This window comes from Thamnophis sirtalis, unplaced genomic scaffold (genome assembly GCF_051295495.1).
Source record: "Thamnophis sirtalis isolate CommonGarterSnake01/CBP01778 unplaced genomic scaffold, rThaSir2_p1.2 scaffold_1, whole genome shotgun sequence".
NCBI lineage: Eukaryota > Metazoa > Chordata > Lepidosauria > Squamata > Natricidae > Thamnophis > Thamnophis sirtalis.
The window spans coordinates 108,534,100-108,559,815 of NW_028261381.1; the positions used below are offsets into that span (position 1 = coordinate 108,534,100).

Consider the following 25,716-nt stretch of genomic DNA (forward strand, 5'->3'; position numbering starts at 1 on the left):
CTTGGGAAATACACACATGCCTTCCACTCATCTGATTATGATTGTATTAGCCGGCATAATTAAGCAGGCAAGTAATATGTAAAAGCCGGTTGACAAAGAAAATGATTTAATTGGTGTCCCAGAAGAATTTACTAGACCTCTTCCCTTCAATATACAACTATTATAAAAAATATATCCACTCTAAGTTTACTATAAAACACAAAGATAGCCCATACAGACAAAAATATTTGTTTAATTTGAAACCATACATCAATCTGCACTGTGTGTAATATAGTGCAAGACTGTAAAACAAGGGTGCCTCAAGTCAGGCAACTGTTCTGACCAGTTCGTCTTTTTAAAAAATGAAGGAAAAAAAAAATCAAATCTCAAGAATCAGTTCAAACTCTGTTAGGTACACCATTATGCATCTTTCTCCTCCTCTGAAATGACTAGCCATCTTCTCTAGGCTCGGCTGTTAATGTCACAGAAATAGAAACTATTTTGTAATTAGATCATAGTCTGGGGAAGTCAAAAATTGCAATGGCTCCTTCTGAATCATAGCACAACAAATTTCGACTGGAAGTGAATCTACTTCCCAAACCATTCAACATGGTTATTGTTGTTATTATATAATGGGAGAAAGTTAGTTTGAGAGAGAGAAAAAAGAAAGATAATTATGGATGCTACCTTAACAGTCTCTAGTTCAAAAAAAAAATTACCCTCATATATGAGTAATGGATTACAAGTTCATAACAGCTGTTGATGTTACTTCACATACATAAACCATGAGGCTGCTTCCAAACTAAACTTTTTTAAGATTTCAGAAGCATGAGAGGTTTTAAAGACTGCATCCAATTTTGTCTGTTTTCTTAAACAGAAACCGTGCTCCAAAAAGCATCATTTGTAGGATGTCATTTGCCTATCATTCAACTCAGACTGAACACCCCCCTCCCCAGTATTAACAATCTAAGAATTATATTTTTTAGAATAAAATGTACAATAGCTACTTTAAGTAGCTGGCTGAACAAACACCACACATCACACAAGAAAAAGTCAACTGTCTGAATCAGTGTTTACTTGAGCCAAACCTTGTAAGGGTACACTATACTCAGTCTTATTTTAAAGAAGTTGATTAGATTTTTATACAACATAGCCCCTGTCAATTTAAAACAGACCGACTGAAGAATGGAATGAAGAGTTGGAAATGCAACATTTCAGAACCAGACTGTGTGTGTTTTCAACTTCTTTTCTGAGGAAGACCTCTCAGAATCTGTGTCTTCAAACTCTGCTCTGTGCCTTTTCTGTCGTCCATGGTTTTGTGAGCCATCACTGTCTGCGGGCTGCAATTCAGCAACCTCCTCTTTCATGCTCGTGCTGTGACTGGAAGAGTCTGTTGCGGACAGGCAGCATTCCTTGTGCAATGATGTGCACGTCTGCACAAAGCTGCTGCCTTTATCAACATTTAAGTGTAATTGTCTTCCTTGACCCAGAACCTCCTGCTCTCCAAAATTCTGTCCATTATTAAGGTAAGGAGAACGAGAGTGTATATGGCCATTACTGTAGTTTGTACAGGAATTGTCAGTGTTCCTATCCTCATTGTCATCTGTTTGGTTTCTAGATAAATTTCCAGAGGTGTTACCATTGGCAGGAGTAGAAAATGAATCCTTAGAAACAGCCAGTGAGTTGTGGCTGGATGTTGTTTGACAATTCTGGCTATTTTTCTGTTCCACAAATCCTGAAGGTTGATTGCATGACTCCTCAGTGCAACTCACTCTTTCTTTGCAAATGGCTTTTCCATTGAGCTTTTTAGCTTCAAAAGAATGCTCTATAGAGCCACTACTCCCAGTATCCTGGGCTAGGGTTTCCTGGCTTTCCACCTGTCGTTGATTATCACATTCATGTTCTTGACCATTTCTAGAAGTTTCTGCTGGGTTACAATCCTTGAAAACGTCTTTGTTATAGCTTTCAGCAGCAGAAGAATCTTGACTGCTAAGAGCTTTTCTACTAGTTCCTGGTCTTCCTTCACTATCTCCACCTCCACATGAAGATTCACCATCTTTATTAGCCGCATAAGACATGTAGTGAAGCCAACGAAAAGCTTTATAGAGCTTTCTATCAACCGATTCACTCTCAGAGCAAGGAAAAATCTTCTCTTTACGGACCTCTGTGTTTCCAGCATTTCTTTCAGGCGATGAAGCTGGAGAAGCAGAGAGATCATCCACTTTGATTTGGGGATAATCGTAAAGGTCTTCACCTACGTAGGTACTTGTGTTTCCTGCATTTGCATTAGTCCTTTCTTCCTTCTGTGGCTTTTGTCTTTGTCTACGTCTCTGAGCATTGCGCTGCCTGGTTAAGGCACGTCTCTCATTCAATTCGTCATCATCTTCTGTGCTGCTGCTACTACTGGAGCTGCTTGAATCATTCTCTTCAGGACTAGGTGACCTTGGTCTTGGGAAAAGATCAGCATCCAGCTCAGTCTCACAGGTGTTTTCATCAGAATCAGATTCATTGGAAAGGGCTAGGAGACGTTTGTCTTGATATCTCCTAAGTGCAGATAACCGTTGCTGACGAGAAGCTGCAGCTTCTCTAGGAGATGGAGATTCAGTGGATCTCAAAGTTCCCAAGTTATAGGCAGGTTCATCAGATTCTTCTATCATATGAGGTGGGGAGTGACGCAGAGAAGTAGAGGACTCAGATTCACTATAGCCAGAGCGTTCACTTACTCCAGCATGAAGCTGCAGGATAGTACTTTCACTGAGATCACTGTCAGAGTCAGAACTCCACCCCTCAATTTCTCGGCGGACCAAGGAGTCAAAGAAGGCCATCATTCGTGGGTCCTCTTGGACTGACTGATTGGCATAATCATGAGACAGTCCGCTGCCACTGTTCAATACAAGATTAATGTACTCCTCATGTGTATAGAGACAACGTGAATCATCTTCAATTTTACCATCAAGATCTCCCGTACCACCAGGTTGTCGATAAGGGCTCCAAATCTATAAACAAATAGAAAACGTCACTTTATACCCTTACCACACATAATGTCAAGACATTAAAAAAAGCAACTTTTATATTTATATTATAATGATTTTAGAGAAATGGTATTGATGTGAGCCTTAGAAGAATGCATTAATTCCATTCTATAAGGGCATTCAGATAAAAGATTTCCCCCCACCTGAACTGGAGGATTCACAACTCATAAACGTGCCCTACACTAGAAAAGGAACACCAGACTGCAGTGCTCTATTTTTATGCAATAAGTGTCTACTGGTGGGATGGGGTGGGGGAAGGAAGAGTGCAGAAGGGATGGCTAAAAATGCCTAGCTGTGTTCTGTGTAAAAATTTAGGCACAAACCAAGATACTGGTTTCCCAGGAAACTAGCATTACTTGGATGAAGAAATATGCCACTATGCTTCATGAGATTACATATAATACTTCATTTAGCAATTGTAGACATTCCTATACTACAAGATGAAAAATGAAAAAATATTATTAGTTGAGAAATGTATTGGGCACTTCTTCAGCTTCAAGGAGGACAAAATTTACTATTGTAACTGTGCAACTATTACTTTTATGGCTATTATAAAATAAAACCTTTTTTGTATAACTTTATATCCTTTCTCTCTTTCATTTTATTTTGTCACAGTAATCTAATCCTAACTCACAAAACTCTCTTTTAAAATCTTAACTCAGGAACTAGAATTTTGTACAATAAATTTATTACTTAGAATTACTAAATTACATTTGGTGTAGAACTCAGATTTTGAGATTGTTAGTCAGAAATAAAGTCTAACATAGCATCTCAATAATGAATGAAATCCTCAAATTACTTGTACATGCTAGAAGCAGTAAAATTGCTGCAAGTATTTATAGTTAGAACCAATGTGGTACACATTAGATAATCCCCTACTCTAAAGCAGAGATATAGTCTATCTCTATAGTTATCTCCATAGAAACAAAGGTCTATGAATATTTTGATTCTCATTAAAATATACATTAGCAATACTTCAGTCTTTTTCCTTCTATGCAATTGACAAGTTACCATTGGCATCAATATTCAATTCAACACTGCCCTCCTGCTGTCAACCTTTTCCAACTTAAAACAGTTTTTCTTAATAGATTAAATTCCTTAGCAATATTGCTCTGCAAGAAAAGTTCTCTATCGTCTTCTTTGCTGTTTGCTGCGTACTCCATTTGTTTCAAAGCTCTTCTGAAAATATTGCCTTTCACTGACAACTTTTGTTTTAGAAAACCCTTCCATCAAGCCAAACCAAATTTATTATTCAAAGTCAAATAGGGCAAGAACTTAATTTTGTTTTCTTTTACATTAGATTAAAACAAAACTACCTTAATATGCTGTCTAAAATTAAACATAAGCTCTAGATAGATTTGCTTAGGGAGAAATTATTACAATTGTGAAAAGTCCTGATGTAAATTAGATTTAACTATATATCTTTTCTCCCCTTATCCCAGGTCTTTAATTTATTTGCTTTAATATCTTTTTCTGTGATCTGCATATTATTATAATGCTTACTAGAATAGTAAAAGATATGGAGTGGGATAAATATGTAACATTAAAAAAAATCAAAAGGTGGTAGAAAGGCCTCATCTTTGGAGCTCAGGTGATGAAGAAGTTATAAAAGAATAGGCCACACTTTCCTCTGTTAGACTAGATTGGTACAGAAATTTGAGAGGCGCCAATAGTTGAGCTATTTTGTCTGAAAAGTGATGATAATAATAAAGTTTCTATTATTATAGTGTTTCTTTCACATGGTTAATTGGTTTATAAATCAGAAAAATAGTTATGTTTGATCAGGCACATGCTGGGAACCTAAAGAAATTCCCTTTTCAAAGGAATTATCTAGCAGATTGAGAACAGCTCACAAACAGTGATAGGCTGCAACAAAAGCAGTAGAAGATGTTTTTTGTGCATTATTTTTTAATCTTTTTGTAACATGGACAAAAGGGTAAGTGTCTGGTGAGACCTATTGGCTCCTTCTGAAAAAAATGGATTTAAACACATAAAATAAATTATATATAGTTTTACCCAGAAACCAATTATCAGATACAAAATAGCAGTAGAGTCCTTCAGGTTTTCAGGTTCTATAATTCCCAGGACTTGCAATGAACACTTAATATTAAAACCATCATTAAAAAGGCAAAACAAAGAATGTTCTTCCTGCATCAACTCAGGAAGTTCATACCGCTCCATGAGCTGTTGACCGTTATACAGAGGAATTATTGCGTCTGTCACTTGCACTTCTATAACTGCCTGGTTTGGAACAGCAACCAAACAGGGCATGTACAGACTCCAACAGATAGCTAAGACTGCAGAAAGAACAGTTGCAACCAGCCTGCCTTCCATAGAAGAACTATATATTAAGTGGGTCGGAAGGAGGGCTGAGAAGGTAGTTACAGACCCCTCACATCATGGACATAAACTGTTTCAAATCCTCCTCTTGGAATGACGTTACAGGGGACTACATGCCAAACTAAATAGACACAGGGGCAGTTTTTTCCCCTCGCACCATCAATCTGCTTAACACTTAATTCTCACAGTACTGTCTAATGTGCATGTCTATTTACCCATGTAGTATGGCTATAGTATTATCTTCTTTAATCCCCCCCCCCCTACTGGCATGATGATGATGATGATGATGATGATGATGATGATGATGATGATGATGATGATGATTCTGTTACCCTGCATGTGCACTGAAAACTTCTGCACCAGAGACAAATTTCTTCTGTGTCTAATCACACTTGGCAAAATAATGTTTTCTATTCTGTTCTATCCCCTATCCTAGTAATTTTTTATTAGTTTTTTTAGATTTAACTGACTTTTTTATTAGTCAGTTAAATCAATAACAAGACCATAAACTTTTCAAGGTATAATAATTTAAGCAGTGTGATTAGTCGAAATCCACAAACATTTTTGGAGTCTAGAATCCATAAATTACTTTCTTGCTAGTGTGTATTATTGAATGAAAAGCTACATTTTACTCAGAGGTTCGTGAAAACAAAGTTGCAATCTTTTTTCCATCTAAGATCATGGATCCCCAGAAATCCTATCTGTGGCCCTCACGTTAGAACTCCTGTATTACACCAAGTACATTCATGCACAAAAGATTCCGAGATGAATCATCCCAATGGACAGTATCCAGTATTCAATAGGCTTTAAGGTCACATTTTTCCTTAGATAAAAATTGATGGAAACATATTTATTCTGGAAAATAAAATGCTATACAATATACTTTCTTCAAGAATCCATACTCGGCCAAAACATTTTTATTATAAAATATGCAAGTATGAGTAATAAACTAGAAGAAACCAATCAGACAAATTAGAGTTTGTAATTGACTACAGTTTAAGCCAAAATGACCTCAGTAAAATGGGCTCTAAATAGAGTTTTGAAACTTGTCTGGAAATTAGGAAACAGAGATTAATTGAAATTAATTCATGTGGATCTTAGTCAGAAAACTTGCTTGGCAGAATTCAGACAGGAATACAAGGCTGTCTTTCCTCAACTTAGCATAAATCATGACAGTTTGAGTGCTGGACGTAGATAGGTAAGAGTAAGAATGAAGTCCTACCTACCCTGAAGCTCACTGGATGACTCATTCTCAAAATGCCTGTGACATATGACTCAGATTTGTCAAAATGAGACTGATTCTAAACACCTTGGAGGAAGCTAAAGATAAGACTGTAGGACCAAGGCTCTACAGTACCAACTTGCTCCAAACGCAGAAAATACGAGAGTGAATTTAGTTTAGTGACCTTTTGAGAGCTTTCTGCAACAAAATGTCATTTTAATGGATGCGGATTAATGTACATTCAAAGTGACAATAAAGTTATTCTATTCTAGTCTATTAGTTCAGATAGTTTGCAGTATTTGTTTTATAACTCATGTTTTACTATTTAAACATGCAAGGCAGTTTACAGTTAGAATACATCTAGAATGGTTATGATAAAACCAGTAAAATTAAAAGTAAATTAGTGATTACAATCTTAGTGAAAGAAATGCACTTTCCATTTTTTTTAAATACTTGGAGAATGGCACCCAACTATACCTCTCTGAGGAGCACATTCCATAGCCTGAGAGGCACATTAGGAGAAGCTGTTCTTCTCTGTACCTGGTAGATGAGCCTCTGGCAATGGCTTTATCTTCAAAAGGGAGTCTCCTGCTGAACTAAATAACGGGGGTTGGTTCATAAAAGGAGAGTGAGATAGTCCTTCGAAAGTCAACTTCTAAGCCCGTGATGGCGAACCTATGCCGCACGTGCCACAGATGGCACGCGGCGCCATTTATCAGGGCACACGAGGCATTGCCCTGTCAGCTTCAGGGAAGCCTCCAAAGAGTGAAAAACCAGCCCTATGGGCAAACCAGAAATTCAGAAATGGCTTCAGGGAAGCTCCTGAGGCCCCCAGAGGGCATCTGTGGAGGCAGGGGAGGCTGTTTTCGCCTTCCCCAGGCTCCTAGAAAGCCTCTGGAGCCTGGGAAGGCAAAAAATGCATGGCAAAAGCGGGTGGTGATGGTGACTGTCGCGCGCATGTGCATGCACTGGGATGGTCACGCACATAGCATTATGGGTGTGGCTCACAACTCATGACCCCCCAGTGCTCCCTCCGCTTTTGGCATGGTAGCCAAAAAAGGTTTGCCATCACTGTCCTAAGCTATTTAAAAGATGAGCAGAAATCTGCCAACAGCCGAGATCTTTGGGTGCAGGCCTTATTTGATCCTTGCATTTCATACCAGTATAGCACTAGCATTTGTGATGATTGCACATTTTTCAATAATTGCACATTCTTGATAGTTTTCAAGGATGAAAAAGATGTTACAGCAGTCAAGATAGGATAGGATGTCTAACACTTGGATGATAACATTAGATTAATGTTGATATACTGTTCCAAGGTGATTTTTCAAGAGGCAACTGGACTTTCTGGTTTTCCTTTCAGTTGCCTCTTCAAAAAGCACCTTTGGGACAACCATGACCTGGATGACTGAGAATCTCTATAGACATTGATATACTGTAGTTACGTCATTGTGCAAAGCTTATTATCACAGCTCCTAGTTGTGTATCTAGTGACCATTAAGGATCCAGGAGGATCTGCTCTTTCAGGGGAAATGCGAACCTATCCAAACCACAAGTCACCAATCCATTTTCTTTTCCTTACCAATACCACCTGCATCTTTTCTAGATTTATTTATAGCTTATTCACTCTTATTTAGCCAGCATTAAATGCTCCTTATGGCTAGAGATAAAATCACCTTTTTGCATATGCAATCTCTCAAACTCTTCTGAATTACTAACATTTCATATATCAACTTTTTAATAGCTTTTTACTAAATATATAGGGAGAAATGATAACTTACTGTTGAGCAATAAACACTTAGAGACATCATAAGCAGTTTCACCCATTATGGATTGCTTATATTTGAAAAGATCAAAATGTGTTTATTTGTTTAGAATATTTTATGCCCTCATTTTAACAGCTAAAAACAATGTATAGAAATACTAAAAACCCACCAATTATAAAAACAAAATAATTACCATCATTTTTATTACTATTAATTTGATTTGTACGGCCTCTATCTTATCTATGCAACTTTGAACTGCTTACATCTAAAACTATCAGATAAAAGCAAATGAAAAACCAATATTGGAACATATAAAAAATACCGACAATCAATTTAAAAAACAACAGAAAATTAGAATCTGTGGAAGAATTCACCTTACATCATCTCAACACACCATTGCTGAATCCCCAGGCATGGCAGCAGAGCTCTGTCTTCAGGGCCTTTCTAAAGGCTGGGAGGGTCAGGCTCAATGTAAGGTCCAGGGGGATGATATTCAATAAGATGGATGCCACAGAAGAAATCTCTTTTTCTGGGATCTACCAGATAATCCTCTTTTGTAGACAGGTCCCATAACATGTCACTCCTGCTACTTAAAGCAGGAGAGACATGTTATTTTTAACCAATGAAAAACAAACTAAAAATCATGACTATGGAGAAAAAGCAAACCACCACAAACTCACCTTTATAATTTTTTCCACACCAGAAGAGCAGATCATATACGTGTGAGGATTAAATCGGACTTGGTTCACAATTGAACGGTGACCTTTCAGCACCATGAAGGCTCCATTAACCACTCTGCCAATTCCACCTGGAAAGAGAGAAAAAAAGGCAGAACTGTGTGACTTTTTATAAACAGGCTTGATTGTATTGCCACTGGAATATGCCTTCTTAATATAAACAAGCACTACAATGTGTTACAACCTTGAAAGTGACTGGTACCATAACTCCATCCTGGGTTTAATTCCTCTCCCAATGGTATGTCATAGCAAATTACAAGATTTACATTTTTTCAAGCCACATTCTGCATCAGTTCCCCCATATTATCCTTTGGAAATATTCCGAATCAACACCACATTGGTTTCAGCAGTTTAGTCAAGAGAAATAAGACAGTAGCTCAGAGGTGTGTTCTTACAGGTTCATCCGAACCGGTAGTGGTATGGCGGCCTGGGTCACTGGAATCGGCAGCGACCCAGGTCTGCCATGTCCCCAAACCACTTCTCCGGTCACCGCCATTGCCGCCGCCATCTTGTTTTTGAGTTTTGTACATGTGCAGAATAATTTTAATTGAACTGTGCATACGCACATGCAACGAAGCGCATGCACGAGCAAACTAGCAGTAAAGCCAGCCAGAACCCCCCCCTGCAGTAGATATGTGTAATTTGTTAAAATGCATAAATGCATAATGACAACATACAACAACCTTTGACAAGGGCCACATTTGCTACTTGAACAGATCGTTTTATTCTATATGTAAAATAAAACCTGTTATAATCTAAGCTAACATTGCGTAACATGCAAACATTGCTTTGGATTTGGTATCAAGAGAGAGAGAGAGAGAGAGACCTGCTTTTGATGCTGAGAACAGAGTACTAGAAGTACATGCTGTTGTCATAGGAAGGGGAGTGGGGGGTAAGTTAAGCATGTTAGCATTCACCTCTTGTTGTTGAGAACATGGTTCTACAAAAAGATACTGTTGAAAGCAGGAGGTGCAGATAATGAGCGAATGATAATTTGATAATAAGGAATAGTACTACTCCTTGACTGGCAACTTGTTGCTTCCCAACTAATAGACCTCTGTACGAGATGACTAGACTGAGCCTGAGGGGAGGGGTCAAATGTGTCATCAGTCATGAGTCCCTGCTTACTCACAAGAGATCTAAATCCAGCCCACCTTCAATTCCTTTCTTTTCTTAACTCCCTCTTCTTTCTTAACTCTCTCTCCTTTGACTGTTACGGTAGTAGTCAGATTCTTATAGAGAGCTTAAACTTGCAATAAATCTTTACTCTCATTTGAACTGCCTGAATATCCTGACTTCCCTGGCTCTTGACACTCCCTGGTTTTTATATTACTTAATCTTAAATGATTTAATTAATTAGTGGATTTTATATGATCTAATATATCTATTCTTTTTATTGTGAAGTAGTTACTTCTCTGGTATTCCATTAGTCCCTTAAAAGTTAGTGCTCCCCAGATTTTAATGAGACTACTTTGTACTTCTGTATAGTCTAAAATTTAAAATATTTATTTATTCTGCCTTTATTATTTTCAAGTGGGAAACATAATATTCCCTCCTACTATTCAACTGTCATTCCTTTATTATTGTTATTATTATTGATAGCAATTATGCAAATCCTATCATTGTTTTTTGTCTTCCATGTAGAACAGGTGAGTATCAACAGTGGGGGAGCCTCTATTAAGGAATAATATGTAAGTGGGGAATCGTTACGGATACATTTTCCATTAGGGAAACTCAGCCTCCATGTATATGTCATTTTTAGTCTAAAGAAACTGCCTTCCCCATTGACTTTGCTTGTTGGAAGATCACAAAAGGTGATTGCATGACCTTAGGACACAGCAATGGTCATAAATGTGAACTAGTTTTCAAGCATCTGAATTTTGATCACATGATGCTGCGGATGCTGCAAAGATTGTGAAAAACAGTCATAAGTCACTTTTTCAATGCTGTTGTAACTTTGAACAGTCACTAAATGAACTGTTGTAAGTCAAGGACTACCGTTATATAGAAAGGAGGAATGTCTTCCTAGTTTACAGCATGGTTTTAACAGGAACAAGATAAGCAATAAGAAAAGTTCCAAACACCAAAATGCTTCATTTTAATACTATGTATTGAAAGCAAACAACAGTCTAACAATTTAGGACCCTGAGAGTCATCATAATAAATTGTTTGAAGTACACAACAGTCACTTTGGAATCATGTGAAAACCCAGAAACTTTGCTTTTCCTGCCAAAAATGAATGGGGCTAAGGGAAGAGAAGAAAAATACTGCAGAAAGAAATTAAAACAAGTTCCAGAATGTTGGTTAGTTTAATAATGAGGCCCCAATAGGGCATAGCATATTTCTGCTAGTAGTTGAAATTAAGGAGTTGAAACTGAGAAGACAGTTTGAACAGTTTGAAACTTAAATGTACAAGGCAGACTTCAAAATGTCTGGGATTATTTATAAGTATGGAACATCAGCAAGCAAAAGGTATGGAAACAGAGGCACAAAAGAAAATGCAGAGAGATACAAATGCAGCAAGTAGGTATTAAGATAGCAATGCATCCTGTATTGCACAGAACAATACTCTATATGGAAACATCTTCTGCGGTTCTGAAGAATCATATTAATCTTCTTTAAATAAAAGAACTACAAGAAGGGGGGGGGGAAGGTCATGAAGGATTCCAGCAATGGTCTGTATCAGAAAATATGGATCACCTGATTAAAATCTTCAGTAGTATGAGAGATAATATGCCATATATCCTTCTAAATTTGTATTTATGCAAATAGTTAGCAAAAGAAAACGTCAGTAGAAGTTCTTGACCATAAAACAATTAATAATTTCAAGATATATTTTTTTTTAAAATGTTGCTACCACAAATCCAGATCATTTGTGGTTAAGTATGACATAATATTATTTGATCAGTCTGATCAAAAGAAAACATAAAGCTTCAATGCCCCGGGGAGTGCTGGATTTTTATCTCAAAACTATCCTGGATATTATTAGTCATGTTGCTTCCTCAGAGTACAAAAAGAATATCAAATGGTACAACCCATTTGGCTTAACTGATGTTTAATTGTAGATTAAGAATTTGTTAGAATGAAAACAAGTCCAAACAAACTACAGATTACAGATATGCTATTTTGACTGCGGAAGTGAAAAGGTACGGTATTTATTAAGGTTTACAAAGGAAAGTAAAATGCTTCATTTTAAAGGAACTCCTTCCCAAGTTATTGCATTTTAGAATAAGAAATTATTCCCATGACCACCTCAATGGATAATTTTCTTATCAATCTTCCATTAATTCCAAATTACAACATTCCTTACATTTTTATTGGGAACAAGTTCAGTAGATTCCATACACTCACCAGCTTCAGGATCTGGAGGAATTCTCCACATGTATAAATTGAAGTCATCAGACCCCGAGAGAATGTACTATTAGAAATCAAAATATTAGAAGTTACAAGAAAAAGATTATTAAAATACATGCACATGAATAATATAATTTAATTACATACTACAGCTAATGCACGTTCTGTGCTTTGTTCAATTTAATATTATTGGGATTATGACAGATTAAATGCTGAAAATATAAAGGTTACCTAAAAAAAGATTGCAATTCTACATATACACAATGATTTAGAAGTGCCATTGAAATTATGAGAATGTCTCCCTAAATGTATTGATTCTATTTTGGATACTCTTTACCATACTTTACTTGTACAATAACTTTTCATATGCTACAAGCTTACATTTATAAAATTCTATTACCCATTTATAAAGGAATTCCCAGGAAGATCTCTAGCTCAGTGACAGAGTAAATATTTTGTCTTAAGAAGATCCCATCTTTGAGGGCAAGGTTAAGAACAGTGCCTATTATTTTCAACTACAGTTAGACTGATTACTGCATTATATGGTTTAATGATCTGACAGGGTATGAAGTGTTTGAAAAACAACTTCCTATTGTTTCTTGTATCACATCCAAATTACATAATGATATATATAATTTCCCAAATGCTGCAATCATTATACACACACACACACACACACACACACACACACACCAAAAGAGGGTTATCACAATGTATTTTATAACCCATCATGACTATATTATAAAATGTTAAGAGATATATTTCAGAATTTCATGCTGTGTTGCTAACAGACTGAGGACATTTCTCATGGGATATTAATATTAGAGTCAATAATGCTGTATGATGCTTAGTGGTGGACTTAACATATCCTTCATGTTTTCATCCATATTGGTAAAATTATTACTGGCTCAAGTCAATAAAACAAAACAAAACAAAAGCAATGATTGTCTCAGCAATGGTGAAATCTTACTTAAAATGTAAGCAATTCTAAGCAAGCAATTGTTTGATGGCATGTCTGCTCAGCAACATTGGAGACTGATTTCTTCTGTTTGCAACATTTTGAAATATCTAGTGTTTGCAACCTATAATTGGTGCAAACAAATTTTTACATATTTTTGAATAACTTATAAATCTTACAAAACATAAAAATAGCACTTGTGTTGTAAAACAAATGCAATCTGTTGTTTAAAAAAATTAGGGTGCCTTTAAATTTTATGCGGAGCTTTACCCTAAATTATCTCTTTCAGTACATTCTCTGAATAAAAAGTTATCAGGTCCCTGATAATGATAATTTCTTTAAACTAAACTACTGATCTACTTAACAGGAAAAAAAAGGAAAGAAATGCACAATTGCACTTAGAGACGAAGAATTTGCAAACATTGCAGAACTGTGAAGCTGTTAATGTACTAGATATTTACCGCTTCAACTGAAGATTAAACAGTATTAAACAGTAGTTTAACATAGAGTTACTTTATTCCATATGCTATTACTCTCTGGAAAAAATGGTTTCTACCCCAGACCTTGTCAAGATTTAAACCCAAGGCATCCCCACTTTTATTAGACTATTATTAAACTTATTATTTTCTTTCAAGTAGGACTTTGGATTTCTCTTGTAAGAAGAAATTTTTTAGAAGTATTAGAAAAACTATGTAAAGGGTATATTGGATAAATAGCACTAAAGTACCAGTAACTTTGGACAAATGCCACCCTGATGATATCTTTTTGCAATAATGCACAGAATCTGGTAGTAGAGAGTGAATATAGCTAGACCAGGGTTTCTCAGTAATTTAACACATGTGGATTTCAGTTCTCAGAATTCCCCAACCAGCATGCTAGGTAGCAGGGGTGTCGCAGCAAGCCCATAGGCTGGATGGTTACCCGCTGGCTATGCCTACTCCTGGTTTAGTGAAGGGGGGAAAGTTGCAATACATCATGTGATGAAATGTGACAACACAGGTTTGACACCCCTGCTAACTAAGGAATTTTGAGAGTTGAAGTCCACATGTCCGTAAGTTGCTAATGTTGAGAAATACTGACTTAGACTGATAAGGTATACTGAGGACACCTATCACGAAGACTCTTTCCCAAAGTTTTACAAACATGCCACTAATTGTAGTGTAACAGAAATTAATGTCCCCCAAAGGTATTCAAATCCAGGCAGATTCTCCAGGGAGAGATAGCATTTGGAATTGTGCCTGAAGAAAAATGAGTGCAAGAGAAGCTGATAAAACAAATAGATCACACATTAACTACAATTAATAGCCACTATTCCAGTTGTACCTTTTTGGAACAACCAAAGTATGCCTGTTTTAGCAATGTGAGATAAGTAATCACTTTTCTGCTACTTTCAACATATGTGTAAAATTGTGAATTCAAGCATTGGGCTGATTAAAAATATCCCAAACTTGTTTCTGAGCAAAATTCGTAAGCAATCATTCTTCATCAATGATTAGTTTAAAAAAAAAGGCTGGGGTGGAGTGAAGAATTGGCTTCCAGACAACCAGCTGCTGATTCAGAAATTTGCCTTACATGGAAGAAATTCCCAGGCGTGGTTAATAACTGCGGCATGAAACATCAATCCCAGAACAATAAACAATGTCTCAAATGTTTAGAATGAGCCATCCTACTGCAATTGCATGGGATACCTTGTGGCTCCCTCCCACTTCTGTCTCCAAAGTTACTTTATACTAGCATCTTATGCAAACTAAAATATGGGGAGAAATAGCTACCGTAAGTAATATGATCTTATAACATTTCTTTCTACATTTTTCTTGAGGAAAAATTCAGCTTCCTGTCCTTTTTCTATTTCCTTCATTTTTGTGGAATGCAGAATAATAACCATGCTCCTCACCACAAGCAAAACAAAAAACAAAAAAAACCCCATTTTTCTGTGGCCACGATTTTTCTGATTTATTTTTCTCTGAAAATAAGCCCAGAATGGAGGATTTTGTGTAAGACTCCAAGGTAATCAAAGACTGCCATACTAAAGTTAAGATTCTTAACAGAGTTCTTTGGATGAAAGGCAAAAAGTAAAAATGTTGAAATATATTTAATTATAAAAGTTAATTAAAAATTATATGGACAACTACCTTTTTTAGTCTCCGCCCCCCCACCAAATTTCTATTTATGTTGACTTTTTCTTAATGAAAGATCCCACCATTTCGCAATCACATTTAAAATAAAGTTTGTGGGTATTGCTGGTCTTAACACGAAGAGAGATTCAGAGAGACTCCAAAACTGAAACACACACAAACACACAAGCACACACACACACACACAGAGCACATGTCATGCTAAACCAGAATTATAGCAATCTGTAATTTGCTATGAGCTTTTGCATTTAGCGTATTTTTAGCCATCTTCATTCTTCCTAGCAGCTAAACTAAAAATCAAAAGTTTGCTGTGACACAAAAAAACCCATCAGGAATGTATTTGTTTCCCATGGGCAAACCAGGAGTTGCAACAAGCTCAATCATACCATTCTGGCTAGTAAAATAAGGACAACAATTCTAATTCTAACTTCTGTCCAATATAGCTGCTCACAATATGGGGATGAATGCTACCACACTGGCATGTATCTTACAAGAATTTAGGATTTACCAAAGTCTCAACTATATTTGATATTTGTTCAGAGATATGCCCTTCTACATTGGGAGGCAAAGGATGTACCTTCAACAATACATTCATGTGTGATCAATTTCTCTATTTTCTTAGAACAAAAGGTATTTGTATATCACTAGATTAAAGATAATAAGTAAACCGTTTCAGTGCCAAATTCAAAGGATGTTTCAGTATATTAACCTTGAGCTCCAACCTGAAACCTTTTCTTCTCCTGAGCTTTGATAGGCAGGGAGGAGAACAGATATTACAAATGTTAAAAAGGTCAACTATGCAGACTTGCTGGCCTGAATGAGGTAACTAACAGATTTAGACTCTGCATCCAGAAGTTATGCCAGAAAATAAGAGAAGCAAATAAGGAAGTCAGGAATTAGGTAAATCTGCATCCAAAACAGGAACCATTTTAGCACTTCCTATTTAAGAGTTCCTGACGGCCAGCTTACAAGAAAAGAGATTCTGTGACTTTGTCAGCTGGACAGCAATTAAACAAGGCAACAAATGAACACATGGCACCTTTAAAATATGGAACCTCTGCTTGAAGAATGTGGGTATCAGAGCTGCATCCAAGATTGACAGCTAAATTAAATGAAAGCTAAAACCGAAGTAAAATAGCGGCTTAAGTCAAGTTATCGATTCTGTCCAGACCTCTGATTAGATTTCCTTCCTAGTATATATAATTTTATAACCACTGAAGTTTTTTAGTAGTTTTTTAACCACTGAAGTACAGGCTGCCATTTCTATTATTAAGGACTCTTAATATTTGCAATTTCTAACTTAACTAGCACAATAATGAGCAAAGTGTCCTCAATTTGGTCATTTTCATGGACTTTCAATAACCTTACAACATCCAGTTTTTCCTTTAATCAGCTTCTCAGTTTTAATTCATGAATTTAGAGATGTAGCTAAATGATAAGACATAGTATTTTCATTATTTTTCTTCCCTCTAAAGAATCAGGGCTAACAATTTTTCTACTTAACCATTTCTAAATAAATAAAATAAAAAATTAAGTAATAAGTCCTAGGACCCCTAGGAAACTATTTCAACCTTATAAAGTTCATCAATATTAGAAATAATAACACATACAAATCCATATATTATTATACATAACTGTTCATTATAGGCACATTTTCCCATTAAATAAAATATTAATTGTAAATCTTTCCAATGTATACTAATAGTCCATTGCTGCCCTCCACTGTCAACACAGAGAAATTTCAGCATTTTTCAAGAAAATGTTAACATAGCAGGAAATGGGGGGAACCACATATACACATATGCTGACTAAATCTTAATTAGGCACAATATAGATTGTTTTTAAGTATCCAAATGATAAGACATGTTTTTTAGACACAAATATTTCTAGGGCCTCTGTGGAAAAGGAATGTAGGAACAGGCATCCATTTTAAATGGCTTTTCAGGATGTAGCACACACCAGAAATTCAGGAATTTCTACTGGGAATGCTCCCAATGACTGCTGCATTCCTGAAGTTCTGTACAAAAATAAAGTCAACAAAGGGGATTGGGTGGTGATGTAATGTCTGAGATATGCCCCAAGTCGGATAAAGCAAAGCAAAGCAAAACAAAATTAAAATACCCAGTCATACACAGCATATATTAACCCTTGCTTGAAAAAGTAACCCACCAGAGAATTTTGTGATCGGGGACTTACAGATATGTGGCATTCCTGAATGTCACTATTTTTTGCAGCAAGTAGAACCAAAATTTACTTTCCATATTATTATTTTTATTTCTTACCTTTATTATTTTTAGAAATAAGTAATAGAACACATCCAACACACCTTCCTCCTAATTTCCCCACAACAACAATCCTGTGAGGTTTTGTTTCTACGTTCTACAAATGTCTATAATTTTATTCTTCTATCTTTTGCTATATATTTTTAGAGGTATCAAGTTTATCATCCTTTAAAAATATTTTATATCTATCTATCTATCTATCTATCTATCTATCTATCTATCTATCTATCATCTATCTATCTATCTATCTATCTATCTATCTATCTATCTATCTATCTAATCTAGCTATCACTATAGCTATAGCTATACCTATTATTATATTTTATAAGGAATAATGCATTTAAAACCTTTTTCTCCACAATATAATTTCCAGGTACTATTCCCCCTATTACTAATTAAATATTAATATTAGGATTTTGTGACCAACTATCTTCTGAAAAATACAAAAATTGTTCTCACAATTTTATGAATGCACATATTACATGATAAGACAATGGCACTATGGTTCTCTTTCATCTAAGAAATATTCCATGATACTTGGTATTTAATAATTTATTGTTTAAATTGATTTACATATGGCAAGAAAACAGCCAAAAACCAGTGGGTGACCTTGGGTCAGTCATCTTCTCTCAGGAGAAAGAAGGTGACTGGCAAACACTTCTGAAAAACCTTGCCAAGAAAACCTTGCCGCCTATCCCTGCCACCTGGAACAGGCCGAAAACGGGATGCGCGGAGGCGAAAAATGGTGTGTGCGGAAGCCAAAAATGGGATGTCCAGGGACGGTGATTGGTGGCGGCGGTGATGGGTAGCAGCAATCCCCAGAGTTTGTAACAGCTGATCAGCAGTATTCTGGGAGGCCGATCCAACTGCCAATCAGCTGCTCGTGCTAAATCAGGCTGTGCTAAAGCTGACCAGACTGCTCCAAAGAGGCAAATTTCTGGGAGGGAGGAAGAGGCCAAAGGGTGGGGGCTGGCGGGTAAGTGGGGCTTAGACAACATTCGCTCTATAAGATGGACAGACATTTCCACACACTTTTTGCGGGGAGGGGAGTGCATCTTGTAGACCGAAAAATACGGTATATTATCTATGTGTGTATATTTTTTATAGCAGTTCTGAAAGGAAAAGAGATAAAAATAGGAGAAACACTGCATCTGCAGCAACTTTAAAGCAGAGCCTCAACAAGTCAGTTATATGTTAATATGGCTTCCAAAGCTGACATTATAAATAGTAAGATGTTTATCATTAACTACGAGTTAACTTATGTGGATGACTAACCACAATATGATTTAGGATGTTGTGAGAACTATGTCACTAAATATTATCTATATTGATCTAGATCTATTATTTTACACACAAGGAAATCTTACAGTATTCTACATTATATTCTCAAGCAGTCTTAAAATATCTTAAAATGCCTCTGTATAACTCTTGGATTTTAGGAATTAATGTCTCTTACCTGATCACGATCTCCAGCAAAACAGCAGCTTTTCATGGTACAAGAGTTAAAATAACCCTGGTTGTCAAACTGGAAGACAGGCAGACGGGAATGGATGTCATAAAGGACTGGTGGCAACCGACGCCTGAGAGCAAGCAGCTGCGTTCCATTGCTGTTAAATCTCACACTCATGGCACTCTGAAGTGACAGATTCCCGCCATACCGGAGCAAGGAACTAGGAAACAGGAAACAAAAATGAATTAAAATGAGCTGCGACAAGTCAGCTGTCACCAAGGTGGTCTCTATCATTAGCATTGGGGTTCAAAGACGGCAGAGTGTCTGATGTGCTGTTTTGTAACAACATAATTTGGATACTGTAGCCAGATTTCCTGTCCAATAAGATATTTGAGTAAGGATTACTTTAGCAAAAACATTTGGAACAAATTTCAAGTAACTGGTTATATTTTTACAATTTTATTTCAGGTGAGTCTAACAGCATAGAAATCCCCATGAAATAAAGGGGAGGAAGGTGATTTTAACCAATTTATTCTACTGACTGCAAAGCTGGGGTTGGGGATTCTAGCTGCAGTGCACAATCCGCTTAAAATAAGCACTGATTTAACCTGGGTTTCCTTCTAGTAAAAAATGAATAATGTTTTGATATAAGAGATCATTTCCATGCATGTTTCTTCAAAGATAATCACTGTTGAATAAGACTTGCTCTCCCAAAGAAGTAAATTTAAGATTTTTGCCTTAAATGTAAAAACATTTTAAAATCTTTAAAATCTTAAAATGTAAGATTTTAGACAGAAAAAGTGAATTTTTAGGAATAAGATAATTAGTTTGCTAAGTTTATATACCGCTTTTTGTTTTGGTGTTTATCATATTTATCACATTCAGTGTAATTGGGGAAGAAAAACCTAGTTTTGGACCAAAGGTTGCATGAATACAGTATCTGGAAACTTTTAAGATGTTTATGTTATAAAGTTCTTCATATTAAAATGCACTGTGGCTGAAGGTCAGAGCAGAATTTAAAAAACTCAAATCCAGTAGCCTTGCACTATTCTCAATAAAAACATGAATGAACACTACTTGATTGTTATTGTTGTTTTCACTACTGAACTGCTTCATGTATAAGACTTGTCTCCGGGCAGGAAATAATTTCTTTGTAGAAACAGGAAACACATTTATAGTGTGACCTGCTACACAGGTATAAAAAAGATACACTTGGGCTATTGCTATACAAAAACTGGAGGAAGATACAATTATGTTGCCATTATTACATAGAAGACCTCCAAGGTCCCTTCCAGCTTTATTCTGATTAATTGATATTTAAATTTAAGTCCTTTAAAGTCTTTTGGGGAAGAAAGAATAGGCCTTAAAAAGTCATTGGGCATTCAGGCAGTAAAGTAAAAAAAAAGTGAAACAATATAATTTGAAATGCAAGAATAGCTTTGTTATGTCGAAATAGGTTTCAACAATAGCTTGTGGGAACAAATGAAAACTCTTGTGTTTAAGAATCAATGGTTTCATTTCCAAGAAAAAAGATAAAAATTTATCTTCTTTTGGCAAGTGACATCATCTGGATTGTTTATTGAAGCTCACAAAAACAAAACACCACTAACAAAGGGCAAAGAGATTGGGACATGAAATGTCTTCAGTTGCTTTCATTATGTTATTCAGTCTCATAATCATAATAACCTTTGGGTGAAAAGAAGGACAAAGAATATCTAGTGCTAAAGACCATGAATATAAAAGTCATCATACATAATGAAAAAAACCTGCCAACATTACAAAGTGTGGTAGTAATTTGATAAACGGTGTTAAGAACAGAAACAACCTTATGGAAAGTTACAGTGCAATGGTATAATGTTATTATATATTGTTTGAGTACTGGATGTGCCATCAAGTTCATGTTGACTGAATGATGACCTAGGTCTTCTGCATGAATAAGCTTATATGCTTTATTTATTTTCCATTCCTAATGAAATGAATTATTTTTTCTTTTCAAATGCAAAATGAAATGTTTAAAGCTATGTCGTCTGTGAACACATGTTCCCCAATGATTAGTAATTATAAAGAAGGGGTCTTTATGGCATGATTTCCTGGAGTCTTTCAAAAAGTCACATGCTGGCTGGAATCCAATCTTATCTCAAACCATTGCCAAGATAGCTGAAACAGACAAAAAGTCATAAGGTGATGTAAACGCTCTAGCAATTCTGAAGGGTAACAGCCAGTATCTTCTAGCAAACAAGATTCATAGTACACTTTAAAGACCACATTATCATTTAACCACAGGATATTCAGACAACTTTTTTTTGACTGAAAAGTTCCATAATTGCTTTGTCTAAACCTTTTGAGAGAAATCATGCAGAAGCTGGGATATGGTCAATTATGATAATAGTTCCATACATTCTCACGAAATAGCATCATGTTACATTTGTATTTCAAAGGTAGAGAGGCCAGAACTCAAATGTATTTATGTGTGTCAAGTTTTTAAAGAATAAACTAAATATCTTAAAGAAGCTATTCATTTTATCTCTTAACTCCCTATCTCCCCAGTCCTAACTGTAAGTGCTTACTGGGGAAGGAGTTGTTGAACCACTGCAGAACAGTGCCTTGAATCCCCACTCCTTGCAGGTGTCCGGAAGAGATTTGGATTAGGGGGTACATACCACCTCTGGCCAGATTTCACATGGGAGAACTGGGGATTTATAAAAATCCCATGGCCAGTTTTAAACCCTCACTTGAAAGGGTGTAGACAACCTACTTCCTCTAGCATGCTTCACAGTTCTTCCAACAGTCTCAATAACTTTCTCTAAGACAGGGGTGTCAAACTTGCAATGACACATTGTCGTCACGTGACCTATCACAACTTTTCCCCCCTTTGCTAAAACTGGGGTTGAGTGGCCAGTGTGTGAGGCATCCGGCTCACAGGCCACGAGTTTGACACTCCTGCTCTAAACCATAGTGCAATAGTTGTCAAAAATAGTCAGACCTAAGAAGACCCTCTGTCAAAACTGTTGGCATCAATCCCTCCAAGAGAGAAGAGTTAACTATCTCCCAAATCTAGGAGAATTAAGGATTAAAGAGCCAAGAATGGGCATGATTTGAGTTCACATATATTTGGGACAGCTTGGAGAGCACTTCACCCATTTCTTCAGAATCTGCAGGCCAAAAAAGAATCCCAGATAACATGGCAAGACGGTTCCACCACAAAAGCGCGTAGGACAAAATCGCGCTCGACAAAAGCGCGCTGTGATGTCATCACAGCGCGACGAAAAAGTTCGAAAAATGTAAAAATAAAGTGAAAACCTTACCCTAAGCCCCCCAAACCTAACCCTAAACCTAACCCTAAACCTAACCCTTAACCTAACCCTAAACCTAACCGTTAAAGTAACGAAAAACCTAACGCTAACCCTTAACCTAACCCTAACGCTAACGCTAACGCTCTAAAGCTAACCCTAACCCTTAACCTAACCCTAACCCTAACCCTAAACCTAACCCTTACCTTTATGTGAATCGGCTTGCTTTAATTTAATTTTTATTAATTTTTATTTGAATTTTTCGATCTTTTTCGTCGCGCTGTGATGACGTCAAAGGCGCGATTTTGTCGATCGCGCTTTTGTCATCCACGCTTTTGACGGGTCACGGGCAAGACATTACCTCATTCACCACAACGGACTTTGCCCAGGAAGATACAATTTTGCACCATAGTACTTACAACAGTGAATACAAATATAAGCTGCCCAATTCTGACCTGAGGTAAAAACATGCACAAATATGCTACTAAATTGTATGGCTCCACACAATTAACCACTTACAATTACAGAGCTTTTAAGTGATTTTAATGCATTTTAAAGATGCATTTTGAGATTTGGGGGCATATAAGATAGATAGATAGACAGACAATTGTGTGTAGTGTTATCATCTGGATTTCTAGAACTGAGTGAACAATTACTCGGCATTCTTTCAACACTATTATGACCAATGCTTTCTTGACAGTTTATGAATATAAGTGGAGAAGGAGGAAATGAGTCCATATGTTTTTAGTTAAAACTAATAATTTTGGGGCATTCTCAATTGACATAATAGAGAAGAGACATTCAGAGGCCCAATTTAACTGCAACCATACATATGCTTGAAGCAAGACTTACCAACAATTTTATTTGACATATATATCCAATAGCATTGCAAATCCAGGAAAAGATAAGAAAGAGCGTATCTAAAGTTACAATCACTATCATCACCCCACTTTTACTATATGGCAAGGCAAAGGAGGTACCAGAAAGAAAGGAATGCGGTTATGCATGCACATATATGCTGTCTTCAATGCAGCTGCACAAACCATTTCAATGATACAAATGCAAGGCAATTTGAAGAGGTACAATTTATTCATGCTACGCTGCATTGTGAAACACTTGTTTTAAATAACGTTTCACCAATATGAAATGACAGAATGTCTAGTGATACCTTCTTCATTTGCAGCATTCAAAACTAAGGTAGGATGTACTTCTAGCAAGCTCTAAGTATTGTAGACAATTCTGTTAGATAATCTGTAGGTGCTTCTGTTCTGATATCAAATGAATTGAAAAACATATGAAATGCACATTAAGTCAATTAAGCTTCATGTGAAGTAATAATCGGAGCAGGAACAACCAATCATATAACAGCATTTTTATATAAAATGTAAACATGACATATAGGAAATAATATAAATGGCCTATTGTATCCATATTGGTAGAGGTTAGAAGGAAATTAAGTAATCAAGTAATATAATTTATTCTTGAAACTCTGAAAACGCAATATAGATTGAGCAGATCGTTCCCCATTTAAAACCAGGTATTTTTTACTTCAAACTTAAACGTTTGTTTAAATAATCTGGATAAAGAGTTCCTATTTATCAGTATTGAAAGAATGCTTACTACAAATTTTTTCTTTATATTATATGCTATATGAAGAAAATTTTACCAAGGAAATTTTAAGGATAAATCAAATTCTTATCAGATTATAAATTCCACTTTGATTTCTCTTTCCAATTTCATTAAACAATGTCTAAGAAAGCATGTTATTCTTTACCTTTGAGGTTTTCGAATATCCCAAAGCCCAACACCTTCTTTTGAGTTGGCAGTGGCCAGTAATCTAGGCTCCACTGGATTGAACATCACACTATGAAAGGCAGAAGGATAATTTGCCAAGCAAAAGGGCTCTGTTAAAAAAAAAAACAGCTTTAAAGGTGGTACATTTTCAATGTAAAGTATTGATTTCTAGATAAACTTTGTCTATATTTGCCAATAAGTCTTAGAATTAATTTCAAGTTGTCCTGGCAGAGGTGTCATATTAGAGTTTAAATTATCTTCCCATAACTCCCACAAAAATTATTAAACAGTAATCTCTATAGAAATATGCATTATGTCTTCATTAATGCCTACCAACAAATACAAATAGGCTCTTCAGTCTTAATCTTGAAAGTGACCAATACCAACAAATAATTTAGATTTGACTCTTCTGCATTTTCAAGTTATTTTACCTAAATTCTGCAAAGTATGTGTTCACTTGTATATACAAAACAATGCTCCAGTCTGCAAGGTATTTTGCAAAGTTGTTAAAGTAGCTTCACTGATGATATTATAAGTTGGGAAATGAAACATTTGTAAGCATGCAACCAAGCTCAGAGAGCACCAAGGACTCTACAAGAGCTTCACTTACCATCTAATTAAAATTGGATTATTGCATCAAAATATGGCACTAAAATAAGTGTAATATTGGATTTTCAATGTTTTCTATTATAACTTTAATAATTTTGTAAACTGCTATTCACAACAATAGTGGTTGCCCTTTCAACATCTTAAAATATGCTTGCTATTGGCAGATATCAAGATCTCATATTCTGTGGAAATATTTATATTTTTCATTGTATTTCTCCATTTCATTGCATTCCTTCAATTCTTCTCATTATTAACAGTCTTTTCTCTCAAGTATGTCTAATGGATGTCAACTCTAGAATGCTTCTAACTATTAAAGTCTTTTACATTTGCTTTTACTGTGAATATAAGCTTTATGTGCTTTCAGTCTACTGTGGTTTGCATTCTATTCCATTATGGTTTAACATTAATGTGAGTCAGATTATTATGGTTTGTTCTCCAGATCTTGCTTAAAAATTCTTGAGAATCAGAATTATATAGGAATTAGACCACAAACTAATATCGAGATGACAAAGACAAATCTATAATAACTTCACTAATTAAAATTACATTTTAAGCTTGTTTTTAAATTTGCTAACAGCTAAACACGTAATGCAATAGTTAGCAAGGTAGAAACCGGAATGTGGTTCCTAAATCAATTTGACTATGTTCATACAAAAAGCTAATCTGATAGCTTTAGTGCCACACTGCACTTTGCCTTATATTTCTATGCTGCCCTCCTTTTATTTCTGAAATCTGGTCTTAATGATAAAATTCAATATGCTCATTTAC

The 25,716-nt window shown here is 35.9% G+C and overlaps 1 protein-coding gene across 1 annotated transcript in view; it reads right to left on the minus strand.

The window, feature by feature from the left end:
- Positions 1–212: 212 nt before the first annotated feature.
- Positions 213–25,716, minus strand: part of DCAF5 (DDB1 and CUL4 associated factor 5) — a 40,249-nt gene continuing 14,745 nt past the window's right edge. The window contains exons 5-9 of the mRNA XM_014054413.2: positions 24,320–24,449; positions 19,262–19,475; positions 12,428–12,494; positions 9,020–9,147; positions 213–2,975 (exon numbers count right to left, since the gene is read on the minus strand). Of these exons, the coding sequence (XP_013909888.2) occupies positions 1,194–2,975; positions 9,020–9,147; positions 12,428–12,494; positions 19,262–19,475; positions 24,320–24,449 (2,321 nt within the window). The 3' untranslated portion in view covers positions 213–1,193. The remainder of the gene's footprint in view (positions 2,976–9,019; positions 9,148–12,427; positions 12,495–19,261; positions 19,476–24,319; positions 24,450–25,716) is intronic.